Here is a 12,813-nt window from a genome sequence, read left to right as displayed (position 1 = left end):
TTTTTTTTTATATATGAATTTGGAGTTAATATTAGAAAGGATACAAAGAGGAAAGAGCAGCACGCAAAATACGAAGGAAGATCTATGTAGCGGGTCGTTTACAGGTCAAGCTGCAAGCCTGTAACAGCGAAGGATCTCTTCAAACCCCTTGACTACTTCAAACCCCTGCTTCTAAGTGTACATGTCCCACAACTGCTAGGTTCACCCATCATAAAGTTAATAACATACTATAATAACATAACAAATACAGTCCAAAATATAAATAATTCGTTCTCCATCATCCAAAAAGATCGAGTAGACTACTAATCACAAGTCATTGTTATCTGGAAACTTTATATGTCAAATGTTTTTCACACGTTTACAACTAAAACCCATAAATTAGTAAAAAATAATATACGGTGGCATGCATGATATAAGAAGATATTACATATTTTATCGATTATCAAATATTTAACGGGAATGCAAACCAGTATGAATTTAATTTCAAAAAGAATGTTTTGGACCCCTTGCGCGTTTGCTTTTATTTATTCTTAGTCCAAAACAAACAATGCATTCTCTTTTTGAGAGTATATAAAAACTACGATCTCGGCCCTCTCATTATTGCTTTGTCTAGAAATGAAAACAACACGTCCATAATAAATATAAAATCACATAGAATCATTACACCCAGCCATAACATTGTATCCCAAAAATAGGCACCACCACACAAATGATCTTTCCATCCTAGAAAACTTGCCAAAAACAAATGAACAAAAGTAGTCTCTCTCACTTCATAAAACGAGAGGAGTCTTCATAAATCGGCCCATAAATAACCAAAGACCCAATAAAGTACAAGAAATACCAGATTGGAGGTGTTGGATACTGTTATTTCTAACAAGCAAAAAAAAACTTGTATAACAACATCTCTACTTCATTGTTTGAGGGGACTGGAGATCTCGGTACAACCATCTGACGAGGTGACGCTAGATGAAGTGCTACTGGATGATGAGTTCATATTATTATGTACACCATTTCCAAAGCTCTTGGAGTTCATTTCCGGGGCCCGCTGCTGCTGATCTGGCGCATTGGGTCTTTGACCCTCTTCAGCTAACTTCTTTAGCATGTTCATTATCGTGGGCACAAATTTTGTGGACAATGAAAGCACACCAGACAGCTGCACGAGACAAATTTTGATAATAAATTAAATGATCACAAACAACAAAATTTGAAGCTGCCATACCAAAATCAAAGAACTTCAATAATAGAAAATATAAAGGTTTAATCATACTTACAAATCCATGACGAAAATCACTCGTTATGTCAAGTTGCACCCACATTGCTTTTCCAACAAGATATGCAACAAATATCACAGCCAGCCATAAGGGGTTCCTAGAAGATATTATTCAGAAGTCAGAAAACGTAGCTTAACTTGAATTAGGTAATGTCAGGTAACCAACCATGTCACCTTTCATAATTACCTTAGCAAAACCATGAACTCGTTGAAGCCCAGAATAAACATTGCACCAATGGCCCACGGAGGTGGCAGCCAGTTGTTGTTTCTCTTATGTGCTTCCTGAAATTATCACATGTAACACATTTACAAAACTGAAATATCATGCACACTCCTGCAGAGATGAGATATATCTCATCCGGCCCTCCCGCCGACAGGTGCAAATACCATATGTATATATACGTAGCTCCTTTCCCAATTACTCAATCATAGTGCATTAGATGTTTTCAGTTTCTCATGTAGACAATATTCCCTATGTATTGCATGGCTACACATGGGATTATTGATTTAGCAAGAAAGTTGTATTTTAAACTACCGCAGTGCACGTGAAATTAAACCAACCTCGGGAACTAGATACAAGTAGAATAAATGTTCATTTAGATTCTCTCTCTAAACTTGGTTCAATCAAAAGAGCAATAGCACAATATTTAATATACCTGAGCAGAAATAGCTTGAGTGACAGTGAACTCTGTCTCAGACTTGAATTGTCTCCACATATTTTTGCACTGGACTGGTGTTATCAATGTTTTCTCATTTGGGATCTGATTAATCATGAAACCAAAGCAACATAAATGGACCAATTTTGGAAACATTTATTAATCTAGAAATAAAGACGGAAAATACAAACCGTTTCCCAGGTGCTTGAAGCAAGAGGGTCAAGTCCCCTGTCCTTAATGGCGCCTGTCTTAGAGGTCTCGACTAAAGCAAGAGAGAGTGTGTTTTCTATGTCATCCTTCTCTTCATCCAACCGAATTGCCGCCAGAGTAGAAAGTAATTTCATTGACTACAAGTAGGAAATGTAAATAAAACTATAGGCATTATTGCTAGTAATTGTAAATACAACCCTTTTTTTAAAAATGCATTAAACGAATAATAATTAGCACAAATAATTTAGATATTTAATAATACCGCAGAGCGAGCTGTCTTAGTAATGGCTTTAATATCTTCTTTTCCTGTCCATACTCTTGGCATCGAGTCAGGATCGCGGCTAAACAATGTAGAGAACCTAGAAACATAAAAAGAAGAAAGAATCTCCTAAGCTTTTCTTTTTAGGTCATCTGGACAGCCTCTGTTCTTTACCATAAATGACTTGAGCTTATTGCAAGCCATAAGCAGTAAGCTACTGCCAAAAGCGCAGAAAGCATTCTTCTGGTAGATTATGCAAAGTCTTTCCTCAATTGTAACTAATGTTCTTTCCATAATTACCAGGAAAAGAAAAATATATAGGAGAAGTTATCAGGGAAAGGGAAAAGAGAAAAGTACCTATCTTTCATGCGAATCACAACCCGGCTGGCTTCTTCCCTAGCCTTGTTCTCAACAACACTTCTTGCATACTTTTCTAATTTTGACAGCAATTCATCCACTGTTGCTTGATCAAGTTCAAACCCTGCAAGGTCTGATTCAAGACCAGATACCGCAACTTTTGTCTCTTTGTTGAGTAATTTTCTAATAGCTGGCCAGGTGTCGTCTCCAGCTGTCTCTAAAAGCGCTTCTACTGGCTCCTTAAGTGCTTTATTCAGCTTGTTCTAAAATATTTGCAAGAAAGCAAATAAAATGTAATATGACTACAATAGACCAGTAAAGAAACAGAAACACTCAGGGTTGACTAACATTTTATTTACATACCTCATATTTTTCAGTGAGTTCAGATAATTTGGTGGAACGAACAAACAAAATTTCAGCGTCAATATCACGTATAAGCTTGTCACGAACTTTTGAGGGGTCCCAGTTTGCTTGCTTGATATTGGCATCTGAAATTAGAGCAAAATATAAGTAAAAGAGGCGATCAGGTTCTTGCAATTGCTTATTTTGCGATCAAATGGAAAACATCAACCATTTATTCGTTTCAGTGCTCGGTGGCACAAACGCTCTGGCTGTGGTTTTCTGATATCAACAGATGCACCTTTCAGTTTTCTAGTGTTTCAAAAATTGTATGGAAATCACAGATTATCTAGTGATGCTAGAAAATGTAGTGAGACAACACTTATTGCAGTGATTAGAGCCTTCAGTTAGAAAGGAACAAAGTCAGCTCTGAATGAAGCAAATCTAAGTCTAGATCATTGGCTGCATTACTGATTTTTCTAAAATCCTATTGGTTAATAGGATTAGGGGAAATAGAAAAAACTGGTGCAACATTTTCTTCCTGGGAGATGTAGAGATATTGACGCTAAGAGGGACTACAGAGTACAGTGAGAACATGTGAGCCCTTACTGGTTCGAATCTGGTACTATACCAGCTTGAAGGAGTGAATTTCTTAAAAAGTTAAGAGGTGGTTTTGGTAAACTTCTTAATAAAACTCATCAGTCAGTAGGGGTGTCCTTTAATACTGTTGTATTGTTTTGGTTTTAGTTAGGAGAGTAGGCTACTCTGTAAGACATTATCGATCAAGGATGTTAAAATCTGAGAAAGGTATATATAGATATCATGACAACATACCACATTTGAGAATTAATTATGAAAATGTAGATCTACTAAGACCAGTACATGACAAGCTCCCCAGGTGGTACAGTGATGAAAACAGGTACTGCGTCTTTCTTTTGCTTGATTTGTTTGTGGGGGTAAAAAACAGGTGGTACTAATAGAGTGACTAGCTAACTTTAGGAACCTGTGTGATACTTTTTTTTATTAATACAATTGTTGGTGGGAAAAATGCCCACTAACCTTCAAAAAAAAAAAAAAACAGGTGGTACAGTGATGAAAACAGTGTTACACACTGCACCACCTTTTTGCTTAGGAAAACTATAAACTATTTGGTGAAAAAGAATAGAGTGCTTCCATTTCAGGAAGGCCAGGCAACATACCTTCACATCCTTTGTCAAACTTTGCTAAGAAAGCCTCAGTGCACTCACGAGATGCAATAGCAAAGGCATCACCTCTTGTCAAGGCCTTCTCAAATGCATCTTTGAAAGCATCTAGAGTTTTGGTGCGTAGATGCCCTAACATTGCTTGATAAGCAGGATTTACCAGCTGAATCCAAAAATAACACAGAAATGAACAAGCTAACATAATTGTTACAAAAAGAATAATATGAGATAATACAGGAGCTGATTTTTCTACAAAATAACTTTTCCCAATCTACAATTGAAATAAATAAATCCTAAATGTTGATGTGGAATTATTCATGTGGTATTTTCTCAAAGTTGAAAAATAACAAAAGCAAAAAGTGGCATTGCCTGCAGAAGTTTCGACTCAAGTTGCTCTCTCTTTGATGTTCTAACACCTTCATCAAAAAAGAATGCCTCTGCGTCATAACTACAATGATCATAAGAAAAAAGGATAAACAAGCAAACAGATAATAGAGTGAGGGACAATAATTAACGAAAAGTTGCAATTGGAGAGGATCTAAGTCAAAAACTGAACATATCAAAAAGAAAGTCAAAGAAGATGAATTCCCAAACTTACTCAGACAAGCATTTTTCCAAAATAGCACTTAATTTCTTTCCAAAGCCAGGTACTATATCGTGCTGAACAGCCTCATCAAGTTCAATCCAATCCTTAAATATGACAACAAAATTATAATATGATTAATTTAAGCATTGACATACAATCGCACAATATTCTTGAATGTATATAGAACTATAACAGGTTGAAAACATATGATTACCTCATTAGCAGTTACATTAGCAAGCTTCTCATTGGCTATCTCTTCACAACGAACCGTGGCTACCATAACCTACCAAAAATGTAACAACTTGAATACCCATCAAGTTAAGTGGCAGAAAAATAAACACGGAAAGAAGTAGGTAATACCTTGTGTGCTGGGAGATCAAGGTCTTTATTTTCTTTAATAACTCTCCAAATTTGTTGGGCACTGAATGAAAAACCAGATGCAGGGACCACACCACGTCGGTCCCCTGCAAGACCACCGGGCGCGATTGAATGATTAAATCTTTGTCTCAAATTAGCAACCTTCAGAATTCAACAGAAAAATAATCAATTATTTACAAGGTCAAAGACTTGCAAGTTGAATGGCAAAAACACTTATATTGGATTTTAATTTCAGTGTCTTGACAAAAATCTTTCATTCATGGACTTGACTAATCAGTCAACTAGGGAAGAAAATAAGTTGAAACAAAAGAAACGGTTTCTAAAGACTCGTAAGCCAGTGAAATGAACTGTTAATGGGCCCAACCATTTTGATACAGAGATAAGTGACTGGTGTGTCAATCTCACCTGCTCTAGGAATTGTTCTTCTTTTTCCTCATAACTTGACAAAGCTGTGACTTCCACCTGGATGGAAAATTAATTACAATACTGCTATCACAAAAGTAAAAAAGAAGAGATGTGGAGAAAGCAACTATGCTAGGTAGATTTACATTAAAAAATTCACTCAATGGGGTATCCTTGTGAGCTTGTGGCTTTGGAACACCATCCCATATCTGTAATAATACAAGAAACTCAACAACAAGAATTGACAAAAGTTTAAAAAAAGGTTATTCAAATAGAACAAATATGCAAAAGGACCTATTACCTTTTGAATATCTTCCCTCAGAATAGGTTCTAGATTCTCCAAAGGTGTCTGTTTAAACATAAAAAAACAAGTTTAGGGTAACCAAAAGTTATACATGCATCCAAAGATTGACATGGTAGAGAGAGGCGTTTACTCTGGTTTTGTCACGTATGACAAACAATAGTGTCGTCTTGCGGGGGCTAAATAACCGCATCATAACCTGAAACAGTATAGTAATACCAAACTTTTAACAATTTGTCAAAAAAATGGAAGATAACAATAAGAAATTAACACCAAAATAAACCTGAAAAACTGTCTTCAGAAGAGGCTTATTTGCAGCTTGCTCTCGACCAATATCATGACACCACCTAAGAGAACAAATAGTTATTGCAACTTATGCAAGAAATATTGGTAGTAAGCTTTTTACTTGTGTTGAAAAAGAAAAATTATGCAGGAAAGGCATTTGTTACGATTTAACATGGTCAACGCAACATACATGATGAGAGAGAATTCACTTACATGTTAATTAGTACAATGTCAGAGACAGCTAAAGCAAAAAGAGCACTCTGTTTCTCAAAAGCTGTATCATCCTGGAAATAACAAAACACCGCTTCACTCAATATTATTTCCAAGGAAAAGAAACATAAGATCTCTCAGGTATTAAGTGAAAATGATAAAGAGGATATTAGAAAAAAAAAGGGTTACCTCCCCCCGCTCCCTTCCATCACTACCCTCTAAATCCATTATGATGGTCAAAGGTTCAATATTTAGTCCTCTAGCCATCCAGATTCCCTTTGTAGTTTGAGACCTGAAGTTTTCACCATGTTAGGAAAGAGATACAATAACTGAAAATTAAAATAGTACAATTTGCAGTTGCAGGTTTTAGAAGTAACATGCCTGCCTTTAAAAGCATCCATCTCTCTGAAGTTTGTCTTGAAAAGATGATTCATAAGTGTGCTCTTTCCTGTCAAACACCATACATTTAAAGAACCAAAAACCCATGGACCCTTCAAGCACTAAAAGTATTTCCTATATACTTCTTCAAAACATCAAACATCTTACATACTAGAAACAAAGCAAGTGGAATAACCGTACCACTCTGCTTAGAATTTCCCCATTATTTCTCCTAACTTTTACCGAGAGAAAATACAACATGGGAAGTTCTTACGAAATGGGGGTTTAAAGGATAAAAGGAATGCATTTCATTCTTTTACAGCATATATCATATGATGTCTACAAAATTTGTTACAAGGGTCTATAACTCATGCTTAGTAATGGCATGAAGGACCAACAGTGACCAGAAAGGTACAAAAATGGGTTAATTAGCAATTTCCTAGTACAGTTAACATGAATAATTGAATATCTTTGCCATACCCCAAAGCATAAAAAACAAAGTAACTGAAGCCACCGAAAACTCTTATCACACAATGAACAGAAGGTATAGGATCATATCACTACTTATCTTGATAATCTCACCAATTGTTTTGAATCTACATAACAGAATTTAAAAACTATAGCATAAGCTCAAGAGCCCATGTAAGGCAATGAGATAGCCCCTCTATTAAATTTGCAATCTTGAAGTTGTATAGAGGGGCTATCTCTATGCCTTACATGGGCTAAAACATTGCAAATTTTTAAGTTATTGAACTGTCATTAATTTTCAATTGTAAAATTGTCAACTTAGTCTAACCCTTAACTAAAGAAAAAGAACGAAGAAAAAGCCGTTATATAAACAACAAAAAAGAAAGGGAATGTAATGAATCTCCATCACCAGTACCCAAATTGAGACCAATATAGCACCCTAACAGAAATGTTACAGGAAAGTACTAAAATAACATACCACTGCTTTGTGGGCCCATAATTGAGACAACTGCATAAGAAAGGCCACATTCTGCCAGCTTAATGGTCTTCATGAAACTCTCGACACCAGAAACATTATATTCACCATCTCCATCAATTAATTGCACGGAGCAGGACTCTTCCGCCATGTCTCTAAAACCAGATCAGCTCAATCTGTCCACAAATTCAGGTTCTATTTAGCTTTCTGAATTCTTGACTTGGAAGAAACCATGTCTTTGTAAGAGAAGTTCAGTTAGCATGCTTATCAATGTCTACACGAAGATAGTAATAACCAAACCAAATAAGGCATTGATGACCTTTGCAGATTTTTCAATATAGCAAAACAATGCACTGAAGCTCAAAATGCTAAAATACACTGGTTTAAAATTATACCCTTGTAAAATCATATGAATGGAAAGCCCGAGCCTAATACAGAGATGTAATTACAAAATTTGTTTTATCGGACTGAATTAACAATCCCGGAACCACCACTACAAAATCAAAGGACACAATTAACAAAGCTAGCATATTTTGAGATGATTTAGCTCCAGAAGAAAATATCAAACTATTTCTGCCTACCGGTAAGCTCATTTGAAGACGTAGGGTATTTAAATTACAAAGATCACAACAGATGAATCCCAGCTAATCAATCCAGATCGACATCGAGGTTTTGGCGAAAAAAAATTGATACAGAGAAAAGGAGCTTACGAGTGATCGAGAAAAGCGCGATTTGTTCGGGACGGAGCCGATCGCCGGAGAAATCGAGAAATTGATAGCGCAAGAAGAGAGAGAGATGTATATGAAAGACCGACAGAGACCGATCCAGCACTTTTTAAAAATACGACTAAAAATAAACTCTTTTTTTTTTCTTTACTCGATACGCCAAGCCAACAGTACAATTTTTCTTATTTTTTAAATTGTTAACTTCTGAGAGGACTTTTTAAAATCATTTTCTTGACCGAACAAAAGTTTCTCCGTTGCAAAATAAAAGGAGTGGAAGTGGGCCCACTGTAACAGAGACCGACCACACCGACCTGGGCTGGGCCCAGCAACCGCCTTCTTAATTTTTCTACAAGCGTTGTATGATTAATACTTGCTCCGCCTATGTTAATAGCACGATAGCTGTATTAATTTCGCCAATGATTACGAAGCAATCAAGCAATGATAACAAAAAAAATCTAACAAGCTTTAAAACAAAACAAAGGCAAAAGATCCAATTGAATGATACACTCGGTTGTGGACCTGGTGTTAGGAGGAACGCTATTTTCTGCGGAGTTTTTCCGTGAGGAGCTATGCGGAGCTTTTAATCTGGTCCGTTCGTTTCGGATCGGACGGACTGGACTAAGGGTTCACCAAATTTTGATTTTTTTTTAAATTCAGGCAAGATCTAATCTGGTCTGTTCGATTCGAAACGAACGAATCAGATTAAGTGATGGGTAAATGTGGGTGTCACGCTAGGTCCAAAGAATTAAGTGATGGGTAAATGTGCTTGGTGCTCCAATTTTTTTTAATTTTTTTTTGGGGTTACTTTATTGGGCGCAAAGTCCAAGAAATACAGGTCACAGGTGTATAAAGTTGATAGGAGCTGATGCAATCTCCTGCCGAAAGGTTTAAGCAATCTCATTTTCTACTATTTTATACCAAACCGCCGCCCCCTGACAAAAAAACCCACAATTATTCTCTGCTCGGTTGAATTCTTCCTTGTTCTTCCCTTATTTTTTTTTCTCCCCTTTAGTTTTTATTTACCAAGTTGAACAAAATTGATTGTTTAGTTGATATAATAAGTGAGGTTATGGTACTACGTACAGCATAGATTGATCCGTATTACATATTAATAAATAATAATTTTATTTTTAAAGTTCAAAAGTCAATATATATCGTTTAATATAATTTTCATATTGAATGTATTTGTGCGCTAAATTTTATTTTTTAAATTCTTTCATTATGTTTTTAGATATATAAAAATCACTACTTTTTAATCATCTAAAACTTTCAGGTCAAGAGATTCTTTATCTATCTAAAAAGATTCTAAAAAATATAAAATTTAATTTACAAATACATTTTTATGTGTTGAGATCAAGTTGAACGATATTGTGACGCGGTGCGTACTGAAGAAATATATGATTCAGATACTGACGTAAATGGCGGTCACACTAGATCCAGACTGATCAACAAATTGTACTGAGAACTTGAAATTTGATCTCAAATAATGGTATGGGTGGTCTTCTGAGAAATAATTAAATGTCATGGTCTTCTAGGAGTCTTGAAACAATCAAGCATTTTATTGCTATGACCATGCACGCATGGGTCTTCATAAGAATAAAAACTTTGTTGGTTTACTAAAAATTAGCATTTATTAGTTAGCATTTCCTATTATATTTTTAATTTTGTTTTGCTATAAATACGTAAGGAATCCCCTCTGTTGTAGCAGCGAATGGGAAATAGAAAAGTTTAGTTTGTGTGTTTTCTTGAGTGTTTATTTTTTATTCTTGAGGAGGGTTCAAATGCTTCCATCATGTCTCCATCTCTCTCCATCATTTTCAAAGTTCAAACAGTCAATCCGAACCGCTCAATCTAACCTCCATACTAAAATATGTTTGGAGACCAAATTTTATATTTTTAGGAATTTTTTTACTATTTTTTTAGATAGGTACAAAATCAGTAAATCTGAACCATCTAAAAACAGTATTTTTGTACCTATCTAAAAAAATAGTAAAAAAATTTCTAAAAATATAAAATTTGGTCTCCAAACATATTTTAGTATGGAGGTTAGGTTGAGCGGTTCGGATCAACTGTTTGAACTTTGAAAATGATAGAGAGAGATGGAGACATGATGGAGGCACAAAAACATGGAGGCATTTGAACCTTCCTCTTTATTCTTTTCTCTATTATTACTTAGTCGGTACGTGAGCTTAACGAGTAAAATTGTAACGGAACCGCTTTGCGTCATATTGATTGTTTGAATTTCAAATATGAAGATGTTGATCTATAGTACGAACAAATATGTGATGTGTATGGTATCTTAAATTTGTTATTCCTCCACTTTTCTTCTCCCCTTTAATTTTATTTGTTTTCAAGTTGAACCAAATTGATTGCTAGTTGATATGATTATAAGAATGACGAGCTCGAAAAGGAAAAGGTTTATAAACTTGAAGCAAATTGAGTGTGAATTTTTCGTTTTGCTTTGCGTTGATGAGATGCATTCGACGCAAAATTAGTGTTTAATGTTTCATTAATGAAAACGGATGGCATTCTTTGTGCCAATATTTTTTAGGAAAAAATAATAATAATAAGATCATCAGTCTGACAAAAAAAACCTAAGCTAAAACAAGAAATTTAGAAGAAAAAAAAAAAAAACTAGTACAATTTGACGAGGTAAAGACTGGTCAATTGTTTATATTAGTTGCATGATTATTTTGACCTCCAGGGGCTATTTTAATGGTCAATCCGAGGAGGCATTAAAGAACATAATAATACGTTAGCATAGTCTATTTCATAGAGGTAATAGATCATGGATGGGGGGGGGTATTAAATTCGACCATAAATCCATAATAATTACAATCATTTAATAATGAAAAATGTATCTTTAAATGTATACTTCTATATGCATTCAATACTTAGCTTTCTTAACATATTACATATAACTACTTAGTTATCTTAAATAATAAGTTAATTATTTTTAACTTGATAGTAAAAAAATCACCAGAGGACTATATATTTTTTAACATTAAATTAGTTAATTTGAAAAAGATTGTTTTTTTAAACACATAGTTATTTTTTAGAACATATTTTTTTGTTTTGCATAACACATACATATTTATGGAAGCGTTTAATTGTTCACAACTAGTTGTCCACATTTTTACCACAAAAAACTATCATTTGACTTGCGCGAATCATGTAAAATTTCAATTCTATACTGTAATCTCATATAATGAATCATATACAAAACCCACTTTAAAATTCTAACATCCAGCGGGACCACTTTGTGTGCTTGTTGTTCGCGTGAAAGCGCAACGCAAGTTTCGGTACGCTTGGGAGCGTACCTTTTAAAACCGCGGTTACACCTTCCGATTAGGGTTGCAAGTGCACAACCCTATCGAGGAGTATAATCGGGTATCGATCCACAGTGACGGTTTCTTTATCTAGAATTTACTTATCTCGACTAAAAACTAGAAGTGAGAAAGAGGGAGTTTTGGTACTTAATCTTCCTAAAGAATCAACTCAAGCAATCAAACAATGCAATAGAATAGTAACTGTGCAAGGAAAGGTATAAACTGTGTTTTGATTTAGGATAAAAGATGTTTCAAGGGTTTCAGACTTCATCTCTGATTTGCCTCTAGTGGTACGGGTCTTACCAAGTTGGTACGGCTAGGCCGCACCAACCTTGTTCCACCAAGCCGTGTGGGCTTGGTATAGGTAGGCCGCACCACTCTTGTAAGACCCGTACTGATTTACCAGAACAGAGCTTACAAGTTCGAGTTGATGCATTTCTTGCTGGTACCTTGTATTAAACTCTTGAGAAAGGTTCAATTGACCATACCTAAGGTTCCTAAACCTCAACTCTCGTTTGTTGGTTCAAGATCTAGGTTTTGGAGTCAATTCTTCACCTTCTAGGGTTTCTAAACCTCAACTCTCGTGTTTTGGTCCAGATCCTCTAGTTGATTGATTGGAGATCTAAGGTATCCTCTAATCTGTCAATTAGGGGAGAATTCAACCTTTCGGCTTCAATTCGAACAAGTCTACCTAAAGGGATTGGTTTGGTTGAGAGAAGGCAATGGTCACATGACCTTGTTAGGGTTGATCTACCACTATAGGCACACCACATGCAATCACAGCAAGACAAAGCAATCAAGACAAGCAAATACACAATCAATACAATCAAAAGAGTTCATACAAGATCCAAATCAAGAAAAGCAACACAAATCAAGAAAATCCATCTACAAACCCTAGAAACAATGATCTACTACTCACAAGTCATAGATCTGTCCAGAAATACAAGTAAAGAGATAAAGAGAGGCATGATAGAACTAGATCG

The 12,813-nt window shown here is 35.3% G+C and overlaps 1 protein-coding gene across 1 annotated transcript; it reads right to left on the bottom strand.

The window, feature by feature from the left end:
• Window positions 1-493: 493 nt before the first annotated feature.
• Window positions 494-8,630, bottom strand: LOC144562594 (protein ROOT HAIR DEFECTIVE 3-like). The gene is made up of 23 exons (XM_078311784.1): window positions 8,487-8,630; window positions 7,780-7,952; window positions 6,837-6,903; window positions 6,645-6,747; window positions 6,459-6,529; window positions 6,244-6,307; window positions 6,094-6,159; window positions 5,961-6,008; window positions 5,806-5,868; window positions 5,663-5,719; window positions 5,240-5,398; window positions 5,094-5,162; window positions 4,892-4,983; window positions 4,663-4,741; window positions 4,291-4,456; window positions 3,116-3,240; window positions 2,753-3,015; window positions 2,399-2,495; window positions 2,118-2,273; window positions 1,927-2,031; window positions 1,458-1,552; window positions 1,272-1,368; window positions 494-1,153 (listed from the first exon to the last, which is right to left on the bottom strand). Exons 2-23 carry the CDS (start codon window positions 7,925-7,927, stop codon window positions 911-913), a joined length of 2,433 nt encoding a protein of 810 aa, XP_078167910.1. The 5' UTR covers window positions 7,928-7,952; window positions 8,487-8,630; the 3' UTR covers window positions 494-910.
• Window positions 8,631-12,813: the final 4,183 nt, after the last annotated feature.

The sequence above is a fragment of the Carex rostrata genome, chromosome 12, assembly GCF_964058835.1.
Source record: "Carex rostrata chromosome 12, lpCarRost1.2, whole genome shotgun sequence".
Classification (NCBI taxonomy): Eukaryota; Viridiplantae; Streptophyta; class Magnoliopsida; order Poales; family Cyperaceae; genus Carex; species Carex rostrata.
This window is presented reverse-complemented; position numbering and strand designations above follow the sequence as displayed.